Genomic DNA, 24,754 nt, shown 5'->3' on the forward strand with positions numbered 1-24,754 from the left:
ATATAAACACAGAGTTCTTCCCGTAGGGTTATCACAATTTTGTATAGTGTGAGAACTGTTCCCATAGCCCTAGCTCCTCCCATAAGCCCTCCCTATTGATTATTTTAAAGTCTGAGTCAGTAATTTGAGGTGGGGACTCCACCTATTCTACAGGAATTAATATTACAATAATCTTCTGTAATGTTGAATAGTGAGTTGGATATCTTGACCCATGAAATTAATACCTCAAGGCATAGCGGGAAGTATGCTGGTCTTTTATTCTCCTGCCCCATTGCCCCTAGCTAATTTGTGTGTTTGTTTTTTTAAATTTTGTATTGAATTTATTGGAGTGACATTGGTTAATAAAATTATGTAGGTTTCAGGTGTACAATTCAATACATCATCTGTATATTGTATTGGTGTCCACCACCCCAAGTGAGCCTCCTTTCACCCCCATTTATCCCCTCTACCCACTTTCACCACCCCCCCCCCACCCGCTTTCCCTCTGGTCATCACCATACTATTGTCTGTGTCTATGAGGTTATTTATTTTTTTGCTTAATCCCTTTATCTTTGTCACCCAGCCCTCTAACCCCCTACTCCCCTCTGAGAGGCTGTCAGTCTGTTCTCTGTATCTATGAGTCTGTTTCTGTTTGTTTCTCTTGCCTGAGGAGATATATCAGAAAAAATACTGCTATGAGAAATGTCTGAGATTTTACTGCCTACGTTTTCTTCTAGGATTTTTATGGTTTTGAGTCTTGCATGTAAGTCTTTAATCCTTTTTGAGTTTATCCTTGTGTGCAGTGTAAGAAGGTGATCTGCTTTCATTTTTTTGCACGTATCTGTCCAATTTTCCCAACACCATTTATTGAATAGACTGTCTTTACCCCACTGTATGTTTTTGCCTCCTTTGTCAACTATTAATTTACCATAGAGGCTTGGGTTTATTTCTGGGCGCTCTATTCTAATTCCATTGATCTATATATCTGTTTTTATGCCAGTACGAGGCTGTTTTAATTACTATGGCCTTGTAGTATAGCTCAGTATTAGATAGCCTGACTCCTCCAACTTTGTTCTTCATTCTCAAGATTGCTGTTTCTGTTCGAAGTCTGTTGTGGTTCCATTTAAGTTTTTGGAATATTTGTTCTAGTTCTGTGAAATATGCCATTGGTATCTTGATAGGAATTGCGCTGAATCTGTAGATTGCTTTGGGTGGTATGGACATTTTAATGATGTTAATTCTTCCTATCCATAGACACAGTATATGCTTCCAGTTATTTGTATCTTCTTCATTGTCTTTCTTCAGTGTCTTATAATTTTATGAGCATAAATCTTTTATATCCTTCATTAAATTTGTTCCTAGTGTGTATTTTTTTTTGATGCAATTGTAAATGGGCTTGTTTTCTTAGTTTTCCTTATTAATAGTTTAATATTGGTGTATAAAAATGCAACTGATTCCTGGATATTTATTTTGTATCCTGCTACTTTACTGAATTCATTTATCAGTTTCAGTAGTTTTTTGGTGGAACCTTTAGTGTTCTGTGTCTATAATATCCTGTCATCTGCAAATAATGACAGTTTTACTTCTTCCTTTCCTATTTTTAATGCCTTGTATTTCTTCTTCTTGTCTGATTGCTGTGGCTTGGACTTCTAGTTCTATGTTGAATAAGAGTGGGGGAAGTAGGCATCCCTGTCTTTTTCCTGATCTTAAGGGAACAAAACTTTTAGTTTTGCCCATTGAGTATGATGTTGGCTGTGGATTTGTCATATAGGGCCTAATTATGTTAAGGTATGTTCCCTCCATTCCCACTTTGTTGAGAGTTTTTATCATAATTGGGTGTTGAGTTTTATTGAATGCTTTTTCTGCAACTGTTGATATGATCATATGATTTTTGTCCTTCATTTTGTTTATGTGATGCATCACATTTATTAATTTACGGATATTGTACCAACTGTGCATCCCCAAGAATAAATCTCACTTGATCATGGTGTATGATCTTTTTAATGTATTGCTGGGCCCAGTTTGCTAATATTTTGTTGAGGATTTTAGCATCTATGTTCATCAGGGATATTGGCCTATAATTTTCTTTCTTCGTAGTGTCTTTACCTGGTTTGGGGATTAGGATAATGCTGGCCTTGTAAAATGAGCTTGGGAATCTTCCCTCCCTCTGAATTTTATGGAATAGTTTGAGAAGAATAGGTGTGTGTTCTTCTTTGAATGTTTGGTAAAACTCACCTGTGAAGCCATCCCATCCAGGACTTTTGTTTGTTGGAAGTTTTTTTTGATTATTGTTTCAGTTTCACTAGTTGTAATCTGTCCATTCAGATTTTCTCATTCTTCTTTATTCAGTTTTGGAAGATTGTGTATTTCTAGGAATTTATCCATTTTGTTCAGATTGTCCAATGTGGCAGGGTCAACAGATCTCATGTATTTTCAGGGCTTGATTCTGAAGAATGCAATCCAATGAATATGAGCATCGAGGCAGAGCTGGTCATTGAACAGATGAAAGAACATCATCACAGGGACTTATGTCATCTAAGACTGGAACTTGAAGATAAAGTAAGTCTTTCTTATCAGTCCTGTTCTCTAATTTCTTTGAGTTCTGATAAGCTTTTGTATGTAGTACATTCTCAGTTCTTTGTTCCGATAGAGCAGCACTTTCTATATATTTTCTCTCATGTCTTGGTGACTACCAGAAACGCAGTTCCTCAGGATGGTTTTATAGGCCAAAGGTAAGGCCTTTTCCTCATAGAGTTTCTCCAAAATGTAAGATCTTCATTTTCCAGCAAGCATAAACTTGAAGGCCATTATTTTATTTTCAACTTGTTAAAAAATGTCTTGATAAAACTAAAAAAGCCCTTTGCTATAACATTACCTCTTAGATACAAGTTCTGAATGTTGGCCTTCAAAACCCTTCCTTAACCTTGTTGCTTCAATTTATTTTTCCGTTTTTCTCTTTTACCATTCCTTTGAGTTCCCTTATCCTCCAGTCAAACCAGGCAGTTTGCTGTTTTTCATCAGACTGTGCTCTTTGGCTCATACTGTTACGTGCTATGTTATTTCTATCTCTCAAAAGTCTAGTTACCCTTCAGAGTTTAATATCAAATATTACCTCTTGCATGAACCCATTCCTGAATTTCCCCCACCAAATGTGATTTTTTTTCCCCTCCTTTGAATTCCCTGGTTACATTGTAGCTCTTTTTTTCATGCCTTTTATATTTTTTATTCTGCCTTGTAGTATACTTCTTTGTATTTGTCATAACCACATCTAGACAGGTTTCTCCTTGATGGCAGGGACTATGTCTTACCCAACTTTATGTCCCCACGAGGCTTGCTGAATGCCTGATAGGTGTTCAATAAATATATGAATTTAATTAAGTATGGTAAGCCCCTAAGTTTGCAGTTGGAAAGGATGCCTGGGAAGACAAATGGTATCTATGTGAAGGTCTGGTTAGTTTTAATAGAGTTGTTCAGAAACTAATAAAATTCAACCAAATTAAAATAAAGGAAAGCAAACCATGCCTGATTTAATCTTATTTAATGTGTTTTTGAATTGTTACTTTAAAAGAAAATGGGAAAACTGAGTAACGTATTGTAGGAAAGAAAGTACTTCTGCCCCATCACATTTCCATGGCCTCGAGCTGAATAACTTGGCGGCGGTCTCGCTTTTTGGCTTCAGGTGCACCACTATGAAAAGCAGCTGGATGCAGTCAAGGCTGCCTGTGACAGGGAGCAGGAGAGCATGAAGCAGAAGCATGAGAATGAAGTGCACGTCTTGGAAAAACAAATAAGTGACCTTAAAAATGAAGTTGCGGAACTTCAGGGCCAGGCAGCGGTGCTCCAGGAGGCACAACATACGACTAACTGCAGACACGAGGAGGAGAAGAAACAACTGCAGGTGAAGTGGGAGGAGGAGAAGACTCTCCTGCAGGAGAGGCTGAGGCTGGAACATGAGACGGAGCTCAAGGACCGGCTGGAGCAGGCGGAGGAGAGCTGGAACCGAGACAGGGAAGGACTCCTTCGAAATGGCGCCTGGACAGAAGAGAAGGTGAGGGGCTTGACTCAGGAACTAGAGCAGTTCCACCAGGAGCAGCTGAAAAGCCTGGTGGAGAAGCACACTCTTGAGAAAGAGGAGTTGCGAAAAGAGCTCTTGGAAAAACACCAAAGGGAACTTCAAGAGGGAAGGTAAGAAAAGGGGGGAAATGGGACAACCTGGGGTGCTGCCTGTCACAGGCACCGGACGTTCCGGTCAGTTAAGGAGACGCTGATAAATCAGAAGGCACAGTAGCCCCTTGATTCACGAGATTCTTAGTCTTTCGACCTGTTTTGCCGTTGTTCAGACATAAGCCTTCCTTGGGGTCATTGAAACTGTTTTTCTTTTACAAGAGGAAAGTATGCCTCGTATCAGACTTGTATCTTTTTTTTTTAATCTTCACCAGAAGATCTGTTTTTATTGATTTTTAGAGAGAGAGGGAGAGGGAGGGGGAGAGAGAAACGTCAGTGTGAGAGAGAAACACCCATCGGTTGCCTCCCGTACATGCCTCGACCAGGGATCGAACCCACAAGGTATGTGCCCTGGCTGGGGATCAGACCTGCAGCCTTTTGGTGCACAAGATGATGCCCCAAACGGAGCCACCCGGCCAGGGCTCAGACTTGTATCTTTAAGAACAACAAATGAGGAGAAGATTGTCGCAAATGTGATTCCTTCCTAGTTCAGGCCTGTTGTTTTCTAAGAAAGGCTATTTATAACCTAGATTCTGGGCAAAGTTACATTTCATCCCAGAGTTATGAAACACGGCTTTGTGCTTACCTCACTTGCATAAAATCTCAGGTACATATGAAGGCTTTGCCGCTTCTTACTCTGATGACCTCAGTTCTACTTCATTAAATAGGAGGCGAAAGCACAATGAATTTAAAATGTGTTGTTTATATGATTACTATCCTTCAATGTATACAATTAAAAGGATTTTTTTTTTTTATATTCCCCAAGTTAGGGGAATATAAATTCATTCGATCATTTACCCTGAAATATCAGTTTAAGTTTTTGGTTAAAAATCTAAAAACAAATACATCCAGGAGTATGCCAAAGAACTTTTTTTTTCCTAAAGTTTTCTTCTAAATGTAGAGAGATTTAAGTACTGAGTCTTTTAAATGAATTATGGCTGCTGGTCTTGTCTGTCAGAAATGAGATCCCTTCTCAGTATAAATGAATCACAGAGGCATAAGTGAAAACTATTTTTAGGAAGTACTTAAATTGTTTGGTTGGCAGCTCCTTTCATGCATGGGAAATGTTTTGCTTGTTTGTTTGCTTCTGGAGTTGATGTCCGTTTCAGTAATGCTGTATGTTGACCACATTTAGGGAAAAAATGGAAACTGAGTGTAATAGAAGAACCTGTCAGATAGAAGCCCAGTTTCAGGCTGATTGTCAGAAAGTCACTGAGAGATGCGAAAATGCTCTGCAGAGCCTGGAAAGGCACTACCGCCAAGAGCTGAGGGAGCTCCTGGAACAGCAATGCGAGGAGAGGTCTCAGTGGCAGTTTGAGAAGGACGAGCTCACCCAGGAGTGTGCCGAAGCCCAGGAGCAGCTTAAAGAGACTCTCCAGAGGGAGAAAGCAACTTCCCTGGTCTTGACCCAGGAGAGAGAGATGCTGGAGAAAACATACAAAGAACACTTGAATAGCATGGTTGTTGAGAGAGAGCAGCTACTCAACGACCTGAAAGATCTAAGAAATGTGTCGGAAAGTCAGCAAAGCCTACTGTCCAACCAGATACTTGAGCTGAAAAGCAGCCACGAAAGGGAGCTGAAGGACCGTGAGCAGGTCCTGTGCCAGGCAGGCGTCTCGGAGCAGCTGGCCAACCAGCGGCTCGAAAGGCTGGAAAGGGAGCGTGACCAGGAGAGGCAGGAACTGATGGCCAAGCTTCTGGCCATGGAGAGCGTCCACCAAGTGACCTGCGAGAAAGCAGATCGAGACAGGGCCGAGATGAGCACAGAGATCTCCCGGCTTCAGAATCAAATCAAGGAAATGCAGCAGGTGGCGCCTCCTCCCTCCAGGCTGCAGAACGGCTGCCAGGAAGCAGGAGGCGAGGAGGCAGAAGGAAGTGGAGCCATGTCCCTGCTCCAGCAAGGACAGCAGCTGCTGGAAGAGAATGGAGACGTCCTCTTGAGCCTGCAGCGAGCCCACGAACAGGCAGTGAAGGAAAATGTGAAAATGGCCACTGAAATTTCTAGATTGCAGCAGAGGCTGCAAAAATTAGAGCCAGGGTCAGTAATGTCATCTTGTTTAGAGGAGCCAGCTACTGGATTTTTTGGAAATTCTGTGGAACGAACAGAGCCGTTTTTACTGCAAAACCGAATGAAGCAAGTAGAAGGTATAACCAGGCGGCGCATCCTCAGCGACCCGCAAGACGATGAGGTCCGGGACCTGGGAAGCACAGGGACGAGCTCTGTTCAGAGACAGGAGGTCAAGAGAGAGGAGTCTGAAGCGTCAATGGAGAGTTTTTCTGAGCTTGAAAACAGTGAGGAGACCAGGACCGAGACCCGGGACCTGAAGAATCAGATTTGTCAGCTTCAGGAACAGTTAATGACCTTACGTGCAGACTGCGATCGAGCTTCTGAAAAGAAACAGGATCTCCTTTTCGATGTTTCTGTGCTGAAAAAGAAACTAAATGTGCTTGAAAGAATCCCCGAGGCTTCTCCCAAGTATAAATTGCTGTACGAAGATGCCAGCAGAGAAAATGACTGTCTGCAGGAAGAGCTGAGAGTGCTGGAGACACACTACGATGAAGCCCTGGAAAACAACAAGGAACTCGCTTCAGAAGTTTTCAGGTTGCAGGACGAGCTGAAGAAAGTGGAAGAAGCGACCGAAACATACCTTAGCCTGGAGAAGAGTTACGACGCGGTCAAAAGAGAAAACGAGGAGCTGCGTGTTGTGGTTTTGAGACTTCAAGGCAAGGTCGAGAGGCTGCGGGAAAGGTCGGCGCTGCAGTGTGCCTGCTTCTCCCTGTGGGAGGCGCACTTGGAGAGCCTGGGCGCGCAGCCTGACCAAAGGGCGCTCGGCCCGCATCGGGCCCTGGGAGAGCGCGCGCCCGAGGTCCTGGGTGGGCACCAGGTTATAGAAGAGCGTTACCAGGAAAACCAGTACCTTGAGCAGGAGAGCCCGCAGACCCCGGGCAAAGTAAAGGCCCGTGAAATTGCCTGGCTGCACACAACGATCCGGACTCACGGCGAAAAGCCCGGAGAGCAGGACCGAGTCATCGTGGAGGAAAACGCCGCTCTCCTAGGCCTTCACGACAAACATCTTCAGCGTCAGGCCGTGATAGCAGAGTTAGAACTGGAGAAAACAAAGCTGCAGGAGCTCACCAGAAAGCTGAGGGAGAGAGTCACTAATTTAGTTAAGCAGAAAGATGTGCCTTCCCAAGGAGGAAAGGAGGAAGAGCTGAAGGCAACGATGCACGACCTGCAGATCACGTGCAGTGAGATGCAGCAGAAAGTTGAGCTTCTGAGGTAATGTATGTCCTTCTAAACGCACGGAGCCCCACAGAGCGCCTCGCCCGATCTAACTGCTGCTTGCTGCACCTAGAGAAACTAACCTGTAGCCTCCAGAAGAGAGCAGGGCCGTAGCCGCCCCTCTGCTTCTGACACATTAACAAGTAGAGTAACCTTGCCTGGGAGGCAGCCCCTTCCTCCGTAGGAAATCAGTGTCGTTCATTTCGGTGTGAAAGCTCATGAGGGAGAGTGTTTGCTGTCCCACCGCGTGCGTCAGTGTATGTCGAGTCTTTAACTCTTTTCTAGCACTTCATTTGGACGGGTAGATTTTTTTGTCGCTGTTAAATGTTATTTTCCTCATTGTGATGAAACTTATATGAGAATGAATGCCTTTTGTGTATTATTAACTTGCTTGGTAGATAACTCTCTTTTTATACTAATATAGGATAGATGTGTTTTGTACCTTACAGTTTTTTCCTTATACTACTTGAAGGAACGTGCCGATTTTCTGTAAACAATAGACATCTATCTTAGAATGTGTAATTTTATTGAGGAGCTTTCAGATTCTAAGAAATGTGATTGAAAATAAAGACAAGAATGAAACGACTTGAACCGCCACTCACTTGACTTTAAAAGTTATGATTGCAGTAGGTCTTCTAGCAAATTTGGTTTTTAAAAAAACTCATAAAATATTGCATCATGCCTGAAATATCTTAATGATATGAAACAAAATAATTTAATTGTGCATGGTGTTTCCTCTGCTTCAGATGATTTTCAGTTCTGAAAATCAGAATATAATGAAGTAGGAAACAATCACAAAGTAAACATTTCATGTTTCAGTGCAGCCCTTTTATTCATGTAGTGCATTTTCTTTCTCTAGGGACCTTGGGGCCTAAACTAAAGCTAATACAGCTTAGTCATATGGGTTATGTCTGTTGGAAGCAGGTAGGACTTGAGACTGAGATAAATGAAGTTATGTGCGCAGAGCAGCAGGCGCGCACAGGCAGGCAGCAACCCGAGTGGACGTTGGCCTCCATTCTGTCTTCAGTGGCTTAGCGGCACTTCCCTGAGGTCCTCCAGTGGAATTCTTACTTCCTGTAAGAAATGAGTCAATATGATACAGTTCGATTTCTAAGAGCAGAGGCTACTAATTCAGACTTCTCGTTTTAACTGGCATGAAGTACTTATTTCATTGGAAATTACTAGAAAGTAGTTTCCAAAGATGCCAGATGACTGCCTTGTGGTAACTACTTTTTGGAAAAAATCTCTGTACTTCAGATATGAATCTGAGAAGCTTCAAGAGGAAAATTCTATTTTGAGAAATGAAATTACTAGTCTAAACGAAGAAGACAGCATTTCTGACCTGCAATTGGAGGCATTAAATGGATCTCAGGAAGAAATGCGGTAAGACATATACTTAAATTTTCTTAAGGCATTTTTGCAAGGACTAAAACTATTTTACCTCAACTTTTAAAGCTTAACGCTTAAGTTATGTTTTCATTGTCCCTTTAGGCAAAATATAGAAACTGTAAAACAGGAAAAAGCCGAAGTTCAGAAGATAGTTGAAAATTTAAAGAAACAGGTAAGGAGATCCTTAATATTTCCCAGTGTTTCTGGAGTCTGACATTTTCTTTTTTATTTGAAATTTACAGGTTTATAGGACATGCTTTTGGAATAACATTAGTTAGTGGTGGTAAGGTTGTAAATTTAGAGATTCAAAATGGAAACTCACCTCATGCTGACTCTAAACTAAGGTTTCTATTTTTTGTCAATAGGTGAATTTTTTGTAACTAGAAACTAAGTTTCTATTTTTTGTGGGTATAATAATGTATTATTATTTCTTGACTCTGTGTGAGTGCTTGATAAAAACTTTATAATAAGTGGGAATGGGGAGGTGATACCTTTAAACAAACCTAAGTAATACTAGCTCCATTCTTCATACAGTTTCAGCTGTTAGCGCCTTCCTCTTTTCTCACTGTGATTAAAAGCAGAAAATTTCACAGATATAGAATGCCAGTTTATCAGTATATCTTTTTCACAGAATTATGATTTATTCAGATAACTTGTGCCATTCAATGCCAATTTGTACAATCTCACAATATGCCATTGGGTAGAGGAAGGCCATTTAAAAATCTGTCTGAAACAGTAAAAAGGCAGGAACATCCTGGGAAAAGAGTGGACAAGGCATTGACATCCACAGTGTATTTTGTACACATACAAACAAATGGCAGAATCCAGTTGAAAAATGAATAGTTGATGTGAGTGGTCAAGTCACAGAAACAAAAGAATATATTAAGTAAAAAGACGGTTAGCCTCACTAGTGATGAGGGAAGTGCAGATTAAATAACTTTTTCACTTGTCAGATTTGCAAAAATTGAAGAGTGGTATCACCAGTATAAAAGAGGTGGTGGGGAGATGAAGGTGCTCATACCTTGTTGATAGGACTGTAAGTTGGTGGGCCTGTGAGGAAGGCATTTGGGGGATATCCGTAAAAATAGTAATGCATATGCTTGCCTTCTAAGCCAGCAGCCCAACTTCTAAAAAAGAAATGACCCTAAATACAAAATGCTACCATGTGTAAATGAATTTTCCAAAGGATTGTTTTGTTCCTTCATAATTAAAACTTAATGCATTATGTAATGTCTTGATCCTTGGAAAATGTGACAGCCACTAAAAAATATAGCATATGGTGGTTTCTAAATGCATTGACTTGGAAGATAGGAGCCTGTAAGATATGTTAAGTGGGGAAAAACAGGCTGTCCAAACATCTGAAAGGATTCCAATTTTTGTTACAAAGAAGAAAAAAAATCTCTGTGTGTATATGGGTTTTGTATATGCATAGAAAACAACCTGGAGGGTTATATACGTATCCAGCTGTGAACAGTGGCTACCCATGTGGACTGGGTTGGACTGAGTGCCTGTCACTTCTTCATACACGTCTGAACTGACCAGATTTGTAACAATTACTCTATATTATTTCTGTTATTAAGTGTGTATGTGTAACTTTACGTAGTCAGGAAAAAACCAATTAGTCTCTAAATCTGTTTTTTTAGCAGAAGTAGGGTAACTAGTTTTTAAAACCTATTTCAATTTTAATTAGATTTCAGAATTAAAAACCAAAAACCAACAGTTGGATTTGGAAAATACGGAACTTAGCCAAAAGAACTCTGAAAATCAGAAAGAACTGCAAGAGCTTAATCAACGGCTGGCAGAAGTGCTATGCCAGAAGGAGGAGCCAGGACCCAGCACGGCCGAGGAACGGGAAGGAGAAAAGTCGAATCTGAAAGAGGAGCTGGAACACTGTAAAGCGCAGGTATGGTCTGCAGCCACCGGGCAGCCTTTTGGAGGAAATCCCAACATAAAAGAAATGCTTGTATTAAATTTCTTGTACATAAAGTCTTAATAAAACAGGGTGAGCTGACTAATGATTCTCTCTTAGCATTGATGTTTCTAGCTCTCCCTCTCCCTTCCTCTCTCTCTAAAATGAATAAAAGCATATATAAAAATAATAATAAATACATTATTCTGCATAGGGGGGAAAAAACAACAACAGTGTGGTACTAGCTTATGAATAGACAGAGATATGGATGTGTGTTCATGGATGGAGTGCTCAGATCTTGGTTTCTAAACACCTTTCTCCTATGAGAGGAACCAGGGCTCCTTGGAAAAATGATTGATTCCAAGGCTGAGACAAGGAAAATTCAAGATAAGCCTGGAATATTTCATGGTGCCAGAAAGGAAAACAAAGCCCAATAAAAGATGGGGCATGTTAGAAGGACACACACGGCCCAACCTGAAGGAGGTTGGGCCCCGTGTTCTTGGCCAAAGGTGGAATGATTTCATCAACAAAATAAATAACCATCGTATAACATCAAATAAGTATAAACATAGGATAAAATAAATATCTATAGGTCCACACCAATATAAAAAACTGAGTAAGTAAATGAAGGGGGAGAAACACTGTCTTCCTTACAGCAGAATTCCAATTAATAAATGCAGAAAGAAAGAAATAGAAAATCATTATAAGGCAAACACCAGGGTAGTAATTATTGTAGACAAAATCCAGTGATAGACACTAAACTTAATAAGCAAAAAGTTTAAGAAGAAGCACGATTTGCATAGCCTAAAAGTATGTCCCCCCAAGAGAAAGAGTAACTGTACAGTGGAGAAACCTGCAAAAACTACCTTAGAAGTCATGTTCATGTCATTGAAGAGGAGGGTCTTTTAAAAGAGTTTTAGTTAGCTCGGTTGCGGACAGGCTGAATGGTCATAAAGCTGCGTCACCGGCGCTCGCTCTCTTCCGAGGCACGCCCCTGCCTCTCCTCCCTCTCCCGGCCCGCAAGCACCAAGGGCCCTTCTGCTACCTCTGTGGCTTTCTAAATAAACTTTCCCATATTTAAAAACAAACAAAAACCACTGTGTCATTGAATTTGTGCTGGTGTGTCCTTAATGCTGCCTTCTGTGACCCTAGTATGTGTCCCTAGGCCAAATGCACATGTATATTGTTTGACTTTTTGGTTTTTTTCCTAGTCTTCCACTTTAGTGTCTTCTCTGGAAGCAGAACTTTCTGAAGTTAAAATACAGACTCATATTGTGGAACAGGAAAACTTCCTTCTCAAAGACGAACTGGAGAAAATGAAACAAGTAAGAGTGTATGCTGCTTAGGAGAGGTGCGGGGAAAGGGGCTCGTAGAACATTAGGTACTGATGGTCTGGCTTTTCTGGCCACCAAGTGTCCCTTCTACTGAATCCTGTCAACTAGATTATCGCTTAGTGAAGTTGAGGACTTGCAATGTAAGTCTACGTAGAAGGGCTTTTATTGCTAATTCTCTAAATGTTGTTCTAGGTTGTAACTTATATATGTTATAGACTGAAGTCCTTTTGCTATAAATGATCACAACCACTTCAGTTTAAGAAATTTGGTATTGTACTTTCTCCAAACCAGGTGAAAAACTAATATGTTTGTCTAAAAAGAAGGTAACCTTTTCCTTATAACTTTAATAACTGTTCACCCAGATTCGTGAGACACAGCTGGTCCTTCTTGTTTGTTTTCCTTACTGCCGGTATGAGGCATCTATCCTAGGCGCAAGGGTAAATTCTAGAGTATTATCAGGGATGCTCTCACAAATTTCGCTTTCAGAGCCTATTTCAAAGTTTCAAAGACTTAATTTTAAGTATAAAAGAGGGTTCACCTTAAAGTTCTATCCTGGACATTGTCCTATTTTATTCTTTATTCTGAGTTTTTCAGTGAGTACAGGAATCTTTCTGTTTGAGCAGTCCTGATTTATAATAGGAGAACTTGGTTGGTCCATTTTACTTCATTTGCTTCACTAAAGGATAACTTTAATATTATGACCTCCTTAGATTATAAAATTCTCTCTGTGTCTGTCCAGTCTATGCGCATAAAGGCGTCCCTCCCTGACTGCTGAAATATTGAGTCTCTACCGCCAAATGCTGTGTTTGTTGACTCTGATTGACTCCTTCAGTCCTGATTTCCTAACAGCATCATGAGGCTGTCGGGGAATCTGTGCCTCTCGCAATGCCTAGTGCAGTCCCGGTGCCTAGTGGGCGCCTCGGGAGAACCCCTCCAAGTCAGATGCCCCTGTGCGTGGCGTATCTCTTCTGCCCTAACAGAAGCTGCCTGTCCGTATAAACACTGCAGAGGTTAAAACTCACACGCCCCTCTCTGGTGGCTGAGCACGCCAGCGCTGCCGTCGCCGCCTTCGTCCCAGGTAGCTTGGGCATACTTCTTTCTCTCCTTCACCTTTTGAAAGTCTGCCTGCCGTTGGACCTCCGAGGTGGCAGTGATGGCTTCCAGGTCCAGAGCATGGGCGACGTGTGCTTTGGGACTTTGTTAAGCTAGAGAGCAGAAGGAAAGGAGCAGACGTGGGAGCATAGTAGCACGATGAGGACATCATTCAGCACGTTTTTATTGCAGATTTTTTACAGAGGCATTGATATAAACGGTGAGATGGAAAAACTGTGAGCCCTGTCTGCCTTTGGCAGGAAGTTCTGTGGCACTCTTTCGGGTGACAAGAGTGGAAGGTGTCAGCCCATTGTTGGCTGCCACACAGCTGGGACCTAGAAAGCACAGGTGAAGACTCCTCATTCACAAAACACTTTTATTATCTGTTGCACTGAGAAGAAACATGAACGGCACCAGAAGCCACATGCCCATTTGTCGACACCTAAAATGACAACAGGCTCTGTGAGGGTCTGGGGTTGGGGAGGCAAGGTGGTGGGTAAAGGAGAGAGGTCCTTCATTAAACCAGTGCCCAGGTACTTTAAAATACATGTTCCTCCAGCCTTCCGACTTGCTTAGATTTGTAAGGTATGCCTGATTTGTTGCCAGTTGAAGGCAAGATCCTACCCTTAAAGGCTATTTTGTCATAGTATTATTAAGCTAAATGTAAAAGAACTTAAGGTAGGAAGTAGAAAGATGGCCATAAAATCATGATGATAATAAAGAACTGAACATTGGAAAGTCAAGTGAAGTGGAGGGAAATGAAAAACGTATGAACTGTGGAAAGAGTTAAGAAGTGTAAGAAACAACCAGTCTCTTTAAAGTGGGGGGGGGGGTGCTCCCCACCCTGGGCATTTAGCAATGTCTGGGGACGTTTTTTGGTTTGTGTAACTTGTGTGTGGGGAAGGGGGAGGGACACTACTGGAATCTAATTGGTAAAGCCAGACATGCGGTTCACCACCCTACAGTGCACAGGACAGACCCCACAACAAAGAATTATCTGGCCCGAAATGTCAGTAGTGCTAAGGTTGATGCTGAAAAGAAACAAAAAAAGTCTGGTTTGTCCTGATTCCATGAAGTGGAGAGGAGGAAGCCAGTGTCCACACCAGCAACATTTTACTAAGCAAGTCAATTTGGATATCTTCCGAAGGAAAGGGTACATGGAACAAGCTCAGAAATAATGTTTTTTCTTTAAACTTGCCCTTGTGTTAATACATTGTACTTGGTTCATACCAGTTGTATAGTCTTGACAGATTTTTTTTTAAAGATTTTTTTTTTTTTTTTTAGTTAAAGCACAAGGAAAATGTATTGGGCTACATGTACACAAGTTAAATTGATGACGGGATGTCAGTTTGTTATTTATTTTACCCTGAAAGTAAAACAGAAAGCTAGGACCATTATTTATCAATGTCTGTCTGGTTGAGTCTATCTGAGCAGACATTTCAACGGTCGATTGGAGAATGGAGAGAAACTAGCGGGAACATTTTGTTAAAGTTAATTATAGTCCCCGAGAGTTTATATGTCTTCTGAAATATCTACAGATAGGGAAATAACAGCAGTCATGAAAATGCCCTGTTTATAAATACCTTTTTATAAATATAGGCATGAGATGTGATGGGAGGGCTCGTTTGTTTATCTCTTACAGCTGCACAGATGTCCCGATCTCTCAGACTTCCAGCAAAAAATTTCTAGTGTTCTAAGCTACAGTGAAAAACTGCTGAAAGAAAAGGAAGCTCTAAGTGAAGAATTAAATAGCTGCGTTGATAAGGTAGTGAAAGTATGACTTTTTACCACTGCTGTACACTGTGTGCCGTAATGAGCATTTCTCTCTGCAGTTGGCACATGGGCCTGATTATTCCAGAGGCTCCTGGAACAGCATTTCAGCTGGCATTTTGCGACCTTAGAGCTCCCAAAGCCATGATTTCACCAGGAGTCTAAAGTAGCTGTCTAATCACATTGTTAAATATGGTAATAGAAAGTTTGTCTCATTTTAATATGTAGCCATGCTACTTCATATATAATATTATTTAAGTATATCACTCCCTACTTATATATAAAGTAAATAATATTTGTTGTTTTTAATAATCTGAGGTCTATTACATAGACTTTTTTTTTTCTATTGTTTTTTCCCTAGCAAATCCAAAACACTGCTTTTGTCCCACCTGCCTTACTAGGTGATCTGTATTTTCCTATTATGGTATACTCTTGAGATTTCTCATTGCCTCCCAGTCCACCATCTCTAACCCACAAAATATGAGGCAATGAGAAAGAAAAATGGAAATCCCCAGAGAGAAGAGACTCCTCAAAATCAAAGGGAGAAGAGGGAGTCAGGAGAACTTCTGCCTTGCTCTGCTCCCCCCATAAATACATGGTACTTGATCTTTTTAACATAAGTGGAGGCCTGTAAATTGAGACTAGATCTATTTGAAAAATGCCCTGCACCCTCTTTTCTTTCCCTGAAACAGTTGGCGAAGTCAAGTCTTCTAGAGCACAGAATAGCTACTATGAAGCAAGAACAGAAGTCTTGGGAACACCAGAGTGAAAGCTTGAAGTTACAGCTGGCGGCTTCACAGGAAAAGGTACTTGGACGATTCTTGTTTCATCGGCACAGTTAATATTTCCCTGTGTCTTCCAGCAGAACCCCCAGTGGAAAGAATGTTCCGGACAGAAGTGGCCAAGGGGGCTCAGAATGATTTAGTTTGACTAATATTTGATATAATGCTTATAGTGTAGTGAAATAATTTGAGTATTTCCTCTCCAAGTTCATTTCTATGAGGTTATCTCATCATTATGAGATTACTTCTTTATGAAAGCTGAGGATAGTGTGTAAAAATGACTGCTTGTTCGTAATTTAGAAATGACATTTCTAAGGCAGGTTCATGCCCTATTATAAAGATCTGCATCAACATTCCTTTTACCAGTTTAGTATTTTTTAATTGAAATAATTGAGATGTTAGCATAGACTAGGGTTCTACCAGGATAAATTTTTGTTTTCAACTAAGAGATCCTTTATAAACCAACACCACAGGCTAAAACATAATTTCTATAAAATTAGGCGAAACCATCTTTTGTGATGGCAGTTGGTACTTATTGGTTCTGTAAGATATCACTTGGTAATAGGCCAGATGACTGTGTCAGCAATACCCTGCTCCAGGCATAGTTCATCACTGTCGTAAATATAATTTAACATCCTTTAAATATACATAATAGAATGGGCTTCCACAGAGCTACTGTGAAGAGCTGGATATAACAAGTAGAAACATAAGGGACCTTGGCATTATCTTGTCCTAGCTCATTCATACCTGGACATGCTATAGGTGAGGCACAAGGATTTGGGTCAGAGTGTAAGACTGTTCTCCTGATGCAGGTTCAGAGTTTAGAGGACACACTGCAGAATGTAAACCTGCAAATGTCCCGGATTAAATCCGACCTACGAGCGACTCAGCAGGAAAAGGAGGGTTTGAAACAAGAAGTGATGTCTTTACAGAAGCAGCTTCAGAATGCTGGTGACAAGGTAATTTCCTTTTTAATTGAGGTGTAACTTTATACAGTAAAGTGTACACATTTTAAGTATATAACTTGATTATAGACATGTATACATAAAATGTGATATTTTGCATACCTGCGTGTGTGTGTGTGTGTGTATGTGTAACCACCACCTAGTTGAAAATACAGAACATTTCCAGCACCCAGCAGGCTCTCTTCTGTCCTCTCCAGCTGATAACCCCAAGGGAACCACTGTTCCGTCTGCACCATAGATTACGGACTCTTGTTTCTGAACTTTATATAAATAGAACCATAGTGACAAGTTAACTTTTTGTAGTATGCAAGTCAAAAGACCATGACTACATTGTTTTGTTGTAAAACTAAAATATTTTGATGTTCTAGAGAGTGTCTCTCATTTTAATATCACAATACTGCTTCATCTGTGCACAAATAACTTAAGAACAAACAGTGTTAGGGGCATCAGCCTCAGGCAGATGTTGAGATTTTGTCCTAGCATAAAAGTGGGCATTAATTCAGTTACTTTTTCTCATGATGATAATTTTCTATTGTGATTTTTTTTTAAAAAAAATAGTTGTTTCCATTTAAAAAAATTACTTCTGAACTGACATTTTTCTCAGAATGAGATGGTACTTTTTTTTCTTTTTCATGTTTTGACTTAAAAGGCTTATCTAGTTGTGTTACCTTTTTTGTTTTTTAAAGCATTTTTCAGGATCCAAAAAATCACTTCGGTAGCTTAATGTGTATTTCTCTGTTCAGGCCTCAATTACATGAACATTATGTGCTTTGGAAGCTAAAGAAGGATATGATTGCATATGTGAAAATGAAAGTAGAGTTGAGCTTGTGAAAGCTTTCAAGTTAGCACTGCATTTCCATGGTGCCTCTGTGCCCTCTGTTAACCAGAAGAGCAGTTACCTGGGTTCAAAGCATAACTTCATAAGAATGGGGAAGTTTTTAAGGCCACCAGTTTCTATGTACTTGTGTCCTGTATGGAACTGGAACTTGCTGTACGGTCACCTTTGCTAGTAGACTTGATGGGGTTATTTTGCCAAAGACCATTTTAAACAGAGTGTTTATACTCCTTTTTTTTTTTTTTTTTTTTTAAATCAAGCCCCAATAACATTGTTTTTTATATCTGTATATACATTTACTCACTCCCATTAGAACGCAAAGGTAAAGGTTGAAAGGTTCTTAACTAAGAATTGCTGTCATTAGGTAAACACAACACTCAAAACAGAAATCAGCTTGTTTTTAAGGCTTAACTGTGCCATTGTCTCTTAAGAACTGGGCCCCAGAAGTAGCCACCCCGCCGTCAGGATTCCAGAACCAGCAGCCGCGGCTGTCTTGGGACAAGTTGGATCATCTGAGGAATGAGGAACAGCAACTGCTTTGGCAAGAGAACGAGAGACTCCAGACTGTGGTGCAGAGCACCAAGGCGGAGCTCGCACACTCCCGGGAGAAGGTACCTCGAAAAGCTGCCCACGGTGGCGATGTTTGGAAATGCTTACTGTGATGTGAAAATGAGTGTTTGATATCATTGAAATAGTTCTCAGGTATGGAATTGAGTATTCTGTTAAAGCAGACTTATTTTCAGGATGTATAATCTATCATTTACTTTCATTTAATTTTGTCCTGGTATATTTTTCATTTTGTAAAAGCAGTTCAGTATAAGAATCTGTGATTTAAATCCTCGGATCTAAAATAGAGACTCATAGAAGTTGTTAACCATATTTTCCTCTTCAAATAGGCTAGCCACCAAGACTAGTAGCACAAAAATGGCACAGCGAGACTCAGATCTTGTTGGTCTAACTGCTTGTAAGAGAAAAGGTGCCCCTTTAAAAAAATTTTATTTATTTATTTAAATCCTCACCAGAGGATATGTTTGGGTGGGGAGAGACAGGGATCAGTTGCCTCCCATATGCTCCCCAACTGGGGATCAAACCTGCAACCTAGGTGTGTGCACTGACCAGGAATCGAACCCAAAACCTTTTGGTGTACTGGGCAATGCTCCAACCAACTGAGCCACCCGGCCAAGGCAAAGGTGCCCCTTTTTAAAGGTTATTTCAAGGTTTAGAGGTTAGAATGGTCTTTAAAAAATAGAATTAAACTTTCAAGTTTAGAATGGTTTTCAAAGGTTAGAATGGCCTTTTTTTCTTTTTTAATGTTTAAATCAGCTTTATTAATTGTCATGCCAAATTGGAAAGAATCCAAATATCCTTCACCTGGTACATGGATAAACAAGCTGTAGCACATCCACACAATGAAATACTATTCAGCAATGAAAAGGAATAAACACCTGTATACACAACAGCATAACTGAACCTCACATGCATTTTTAATTGAATTTATTGGGATGACATTGGTTAATAAAATTATGTAGTTTTCAGGAGTATAATTCTATAATATATCATCTGTCTATTGTATTGTGTGTTCACCACCCCAAGGCAAGTCTCCTTCCATCATTCTTTACCTCTAGTAAGTAGTGAACCAATCATGTTTAACCTTTACTTAACACCTCTTTCAAGGAAGAACTCTCTGAAGAGCCACAGATTTTTATTTTACAACATCTACTGTGTGCCAGAAACTGCTATCACTGAAGCTGCGGTGTTGAACAAGATAGACAGGGTCACTGTCCACATGGAACTTAGTTGATATAAATATATTGTTTCAGGTGTGAACAGTCCAGTACAAAGTGGGCGACCATCTAATTTACTCCCAAAAAGTCACACCCGTGTCAGAGCAAAAGCGCCTCGGACCGTGTCTGTTTTCTTGACTCTCCATGGTTTGGTAGAGCCAGAAGTCCCCTCTTTCCCTACCTGTTCCTTATAGTGTTGGGTTTTTAGAGCCAGTCAGACTAAAAAGAGATTTACGTAGAAAGGATCTTTTGAAATACAAAAAAGTAGGCTTCAAAAATTAGCCGCCTTGACTGAAAAAGTGTGTTTAATACAGTAATACCCAAGTGCTAAATAAAAACTTTCCTATGTTTGTCGTCTGTTTTTCCTGGCTGGGCGATTGTATTAGCATTTCTTCCTCTTACATTTGTTCTTAGGTCCGTCATCTGGAATCCAGCCTTCTCCCCCTCAAACACCAAAAACATGTAAACACATCAGGTACTGTGAAGCCCACAGAGCAGGAGAAGCTGAGCTTAAAAAGAGAGTGTGAACAGTTGCAAAAGGAAAGATCTCCTGCAAATAGGAAGGTGAGTTTTTAAGAGCTTATACCACGTGTCTATGTTCTGACTAGGATGCGTCCGTTCCTAAGTGTGTTTCTTCTCCTGTGTGCTTCCAAGGAAATGACTAAGGTGGCATATTTTTGTTCTTCCTTTTGTCTGTGCTCTTGTAATCTTGTCGAAACAGTATACTTTTTTGATTGAGTGATGGTTGAAAAGGAGCTGTTAACTTGACGCTTTCATAAAGAAGACAGCTAATCATTACTAGTATTACAAAGCCTTTATAAGTCAGTAAAGTCTGCATAGCCCGAATATTAGGAACATCTTAAGGCCTCTGTGATCTATTGCTGGGTAACAAATTAAAACAGTACACTTGTTTTACAGTTTCTGTGGGTCAAGATTTCAGAAGCAGCTTAGCTGAGTGCTTCTGGCTGAGTCTCTCGTGGGGTCGCGTCCGCGTATCAGCCGGGGCTGTCCTCACCCGAGGGCGTCGCTGGGAGGGAGGATCCGCTTCCAGGCTCATTCACATCAGTTAGGAGGAGGCTTCTTTCCCGGCTCACTGACTGCCCGAGGCCTCGGCTCCTACCGCAGGGGCCTTTTCTCAGGACTTGGCAGCGAGTGATGAGAGATCCCAGAACGCCAGCCCGGACGCTGCAGTACCTTTTATAAGCTAATCCCAGAAATGACACGCCATTAGTTCTGCTGTATTCAGGGTCACACAGACTAACCCTGGTAGCGTATGGGAGGGCTCCGCGCAAGGGTGTGAAGACCAGGAGGTGGCGATCACTGGGGACCGTGTTGGAGGCTCACTGCCACACGGTTAAACCTCTGGAACACAGTGCAGTTCTTCGTTCCATGAGGTTAAGAGTTCTAGACCAGTGTTACTCTAGGAGTTCTTGTTGCTGCTTGTTTTTCTTTCTTTTTCTAAACTAAAACTCACAGTTTTCACTGTTACCTTCCTCTTCTGAAACTTACGGTTTAAAAATCTGGCGAGAATGATGATCATTTACTTTATTACAAAAATTGGTAATTGGGGTAGTGAACACACAATACAGTGTGCAGATGATGGGCTGTGCACCTGAAGCCTGTATAATTTTGTTAACCAGTGTCACCCCAATAAATTCAATTAAAAGGGGGGGGGGACAAGGTAGGTTAATCCTGTTAAAGAATTTAATTTTAGAAAAATTTGTTTTAAATTTGTGAAAGTTATGATGACCGTTGGCAGTAAGAACACTGGATGTGCTCTAAAGCTGAAATGTCATTAAATTAGGCACATTCAAATCAACTTTTCAAGAAAGACAGTGGGTTTCATTCAGCTGCTCACTAAGGGAAAACTCTAATGATAGGTTTTAACTTAACAATGAATTTAAATGTACCTTGAGAGATTACACTTTTTTTTTTTAAATATATCTTTATTGATTTCAAAGAGAAGAAGGGAGAGGGAGAGAGAGTTGAAACATCAGTGATGAGAGAGTCATTGATTGGCTGCCTCCTACGAGCCCACAACCCAGGCATGTGCCCTGACTGATAATCGAACCTCCATCTCCTGGATCCTAGGTCGATGCTCAACCGCTGAGCCACACCAGCCGGGCAAGATTACACTCGTTTTAACAACTCTTGTTACTATCTTCATCTGTTTTGGTAGAAGCAAAAATCAACATTTTTGTCATATGTTTATGACATATGTTTTCTATTTAGCAGTATTCTGAATCCCAGTGTTCTCTAGCTCATTAAATTCTTCTTATAATAAAGGGAATTCCAAAAATGGATACTCATATAGTCTTCAAATTTCATCTTTAAAATTGAGAAAGGAGTTAGAGAAATCAGGTTTTATGTACTCCCAGTTTTAAATCTTTGAACTTTGCCTTAAGACAGTGTTTTTTTCCATTGCGGATCCATAGTAGAGAATCATAAAATTGATTTAGTGAAACATCAGCATTTTTTATTAATAAAATACACTACAAAATGTCAGAGTACATGGTAGGATAAGTATTATTTCTGAAAGTTTTCTTTCGGTGATGTGCACTTATAACTAATTATGCATGTATACACATACACGTGGGTGTAGGTATATTTTCTGGGTTGCAAGGTAAAATGTATTTCATACAGTGAGTGGCATTGAAGTTTGAAAGCCAGCTCCCTTAAGCAACCTGCTCTACATAAGGAGTGGTGATTAAAACTAGACTACTTAAATGTAATACATGCATTGAATTACATTGTTTGCTTTCCTTCAAGGAATGAATTCAGCTTTCTTCCAAGAGCTGAGATTTCTCACTAGCGTAAACTTGTCAAAATGAAGTAGAGCAACTCAGATGTGTTTATTTTTGTTTTGTTTTTTAAGGGAATTTTTTGTTTTTTAACAGGTCAGTCAAATGAATTCCCTTGAACGAGAATTAGAAACAACTCATTTGGAAACAGAAGGCCTGAAAAAGAAACAAGTAAAACTGGATGAACAGCTAATGGAGGTAAAGTTTTAAGCAAATGGTCTTAGCTATGAAGAATATTTTAATCCATGAATGAGCCATTTGTTGGGAGAGACGAGCACAGCATTGAATTCATCTTATGAAAAAAGCGAAAATCTAAGTACGCTGCCACGCTGAATTCTTTGGTCTATCTTAACAAGTTTGATGGCCATTTCAGCTCAGTCATAGGAATTCGTACCGCTTCACAGAGGAGGGGCTAATGTTGATTATCCTAAAACGTAAGGACCTGTTCCTCAGCAGATTCAGGAGGCAGAGTCTCTGTCCAAAACTAGCCCAGAGACCCATGGCTCTCTCGCCATTGCTAAGGTTGTAACAGTTTCCTGGTACCTTCCATGTTATAGTGTTTTATAGGTAAGATTGCTCTCTAACAGCCTCTTCAGGTAGGAAATTCACGCAGGGTATGTGAGAACATTAGCATTTAGAAGTTTAACTTTCAAGTGTTGCCACCGTTCATTACATTAGCAACACAGCACTGCCTTGAGAGAGGTACAGCTGTTAAATATAAAATGGATTTGTAAAACTTGTCAGCCTGGACAGGGGGTTCCAGTCTACTAGATTGCTTTTTGAATACTGAGGACAGTTATAGGCTATAAAGCAACTTATTTACAAATCCTTAATAAATCATAATTTCATTGGATATTCTGCTTTGGGTAGATGAAAATATTAATCCAGTGTTTAGTCAACTGTAAAATTTACATAAGGTAAAGAGGAATGAGTAGAAACTGTCTTTATTGTGCTCTTAAAAAGTACTATGTATACAAGTATTATAAGCCAGAACTATAGGAAGGAAGAGAGATGTTTAAATATTTTTATGAAGCTGGGCACAAGCAAAGGTAACTTTAAATAGATGCTTGAGTTTTAAATGTGAAATATGGGCAAACATATCACATTGACATTTAAATGACCACTGAGGTTTCTGTCACCTTTATGTGTTCTGATTTAGCCACTATAAATAGTGAAATCCAAACCATTTTTTTTTCTCTGACAGCATATAATAAATGTGTTTAAAACCTTGAGCTGTGGGCTGTGTTTAGATGTAGATATGCTTTTCTGATGAAATAATTACATACTGGAATGAATAAGATATCTGAATCTAAGGCTGACATATCTAATACCAAATTAAAGAGTAATAGGATATACTTAATCAGCACCAGAGCCTCTCCCAGCGCTGCCAACAAGCCAGTTCTCCTACCTGCTCTCGCAGGCCTGGAAGCTCCCTTATCTCCCAACCCTATTTCACATTATTTGCCTTGCTAAGCAATTTTCCCTCGTTATTTTTCTCCCTGATTAATAAATATTTACTAATGGATGAGGGAGAGTACTTGGTACTAGAAGTGAATAAAGAAAAAGCATGAATTTTCAACTGGAACACTGAAAAGAACATCTTATACATTATTCTAACAAAACTCTTTAGGAAAATGAGAGCTATTAACTCTGTATAGACCTATACAAATTGTATTCTTTAGTAATCTTATTGAAATATAGTCCACATACTACAATTCACCTATTTAAAGTGCACAATTCAATGGTTTTGGTGTATTACGTTAATTTTTTAAATTGTGATAAATATATATATATATAATTTGCCATTTTAACCATTTTTAAGTGTACAATTCAGTGGCATTGATTACATTCACAGTGTTCTACAACCATCGCCACCTATTCCCAAAACTTTTTAATATCTGTACAATTTATATACAGAGAAAAGTAACTGTTGGTCCTTTATAAGTTCTTACTGACTAGAACACACATATTCAGGTATATAACACACCCACTGTGTACTCTTCTTTCTCTTTTTATAACTCATACTTTTCTTCCTTTTATAACTCCTGTAATTTTCTTTTGTTTTTGTTTTGTCTGTGGCTAACCTGTACCTAGAACTCTGTGATTGGAACTAGCAGAGAAGGGTGCAGTTCTCTGCCTGAGATAGTGTGTGAAGGTAGAACATTCTCTTTCAATGAATTTCATAGCATGGAGACATCTCATTAAATTCCTTGTACATGTGATCATTTCTCCTGACTGTAACAGTTAATAAGTACTTAAGGTAAGAGCCAGTATTCATTTTCATTTGTCTTTTAACTGTGGGATATGTCTGTGTTCATATTTACATGAGGTTTTCCTCAGTATTTAAAACTCAGTATTTGAAGACGTGGTGAAAACCATCCCACTGATATAAAATCATTGAATCATAATTCTCCATATACACTTTATTCCTGAAAATAAAGTGGTGGCTTTTCTGAATCTATAATATATTGCAAAATGGGTAATGGCCCACCTCAGAAATTTAGATTTAAAGAAATGGATAGTGGCTCTGAAGTTTCATAACATGTCATTATAGTTGTGTCTAGAGGACCTTTTTCCCTTCTCACAAGCCTGGAGGTACTTCTTGAG

General features: G+C 40.0%; 1 protein-coding gene across 1 annotated transcript in view; it reads left to right on the plus strand.

The window, feature by feature from the left end:
- Positions 1-24,754, plus strand: part of NIN (ninein) — a 91,448-nt gene that overhangs the window by 59,457 nt on the left and 7,237 nt on the right. Inside the window, exons 16-28 of the mRNA XM_087820543.1 lie at positions 2,417-2,538; positions 3,659-4,164; positions 5,339-7,483; positions 8,744-8,869; positions 8,978-9,047; positions 10,566-10,778; positions 11,996-12,109; positions 14,853-14,975; positions 15,673-15,786; positions 16,575-16,721; positions 17,994-18,173; positions 19,761-19,910; positions 22,244-22,345. Of these exons, the coding sequence (XP_087676669.1) occupies positions 2,417-2,538; positions 3,659-4,164; positions 5,339-7,483; positions 8,744-8,869; positions 8,978-9,047; positions 10,566-10,778; positions 11,996-12,109; positions 14,853-14,975; positions 15,673-15,786; positions 16,575-16,721; positions 17,994-18,173; positions 19,761-19,910; positions 22,244-22,345 (4,112 nt within the window). The remainder of the gene's footprint in view (positions 1-2,416; positions 2,539-3,658; positions 4,165-5,338; positions 7,484-8,743; positions 8,870-8,977; positions 9,048-10,565; positions 10,779-11,995; positions 12,110-14,852; positions 14,976-15,672; positions 15,787-16,574; positions 16,722-17,993; positions 18,174-19,760; positions 19,911-22,243; positions 22,346-24,754) is intronic.

The sequence above is a fragment of the Miniopterus natalensis genome, chromosome 1 (assembly GCF_054644295.1).
Source record: "Miniopterus natalensis isolate mMinNat1 chromosome 1, mMinNat1.hap1, whole genome shotgun sequence".
NCBI classification, from domain to species: domain Eukaryota; kingdom Metazoa; phylum Chordata; class Mammalia; order Chiroptera; family Miniopteridae; genus Miniopterus; species Miniopterus natalensis.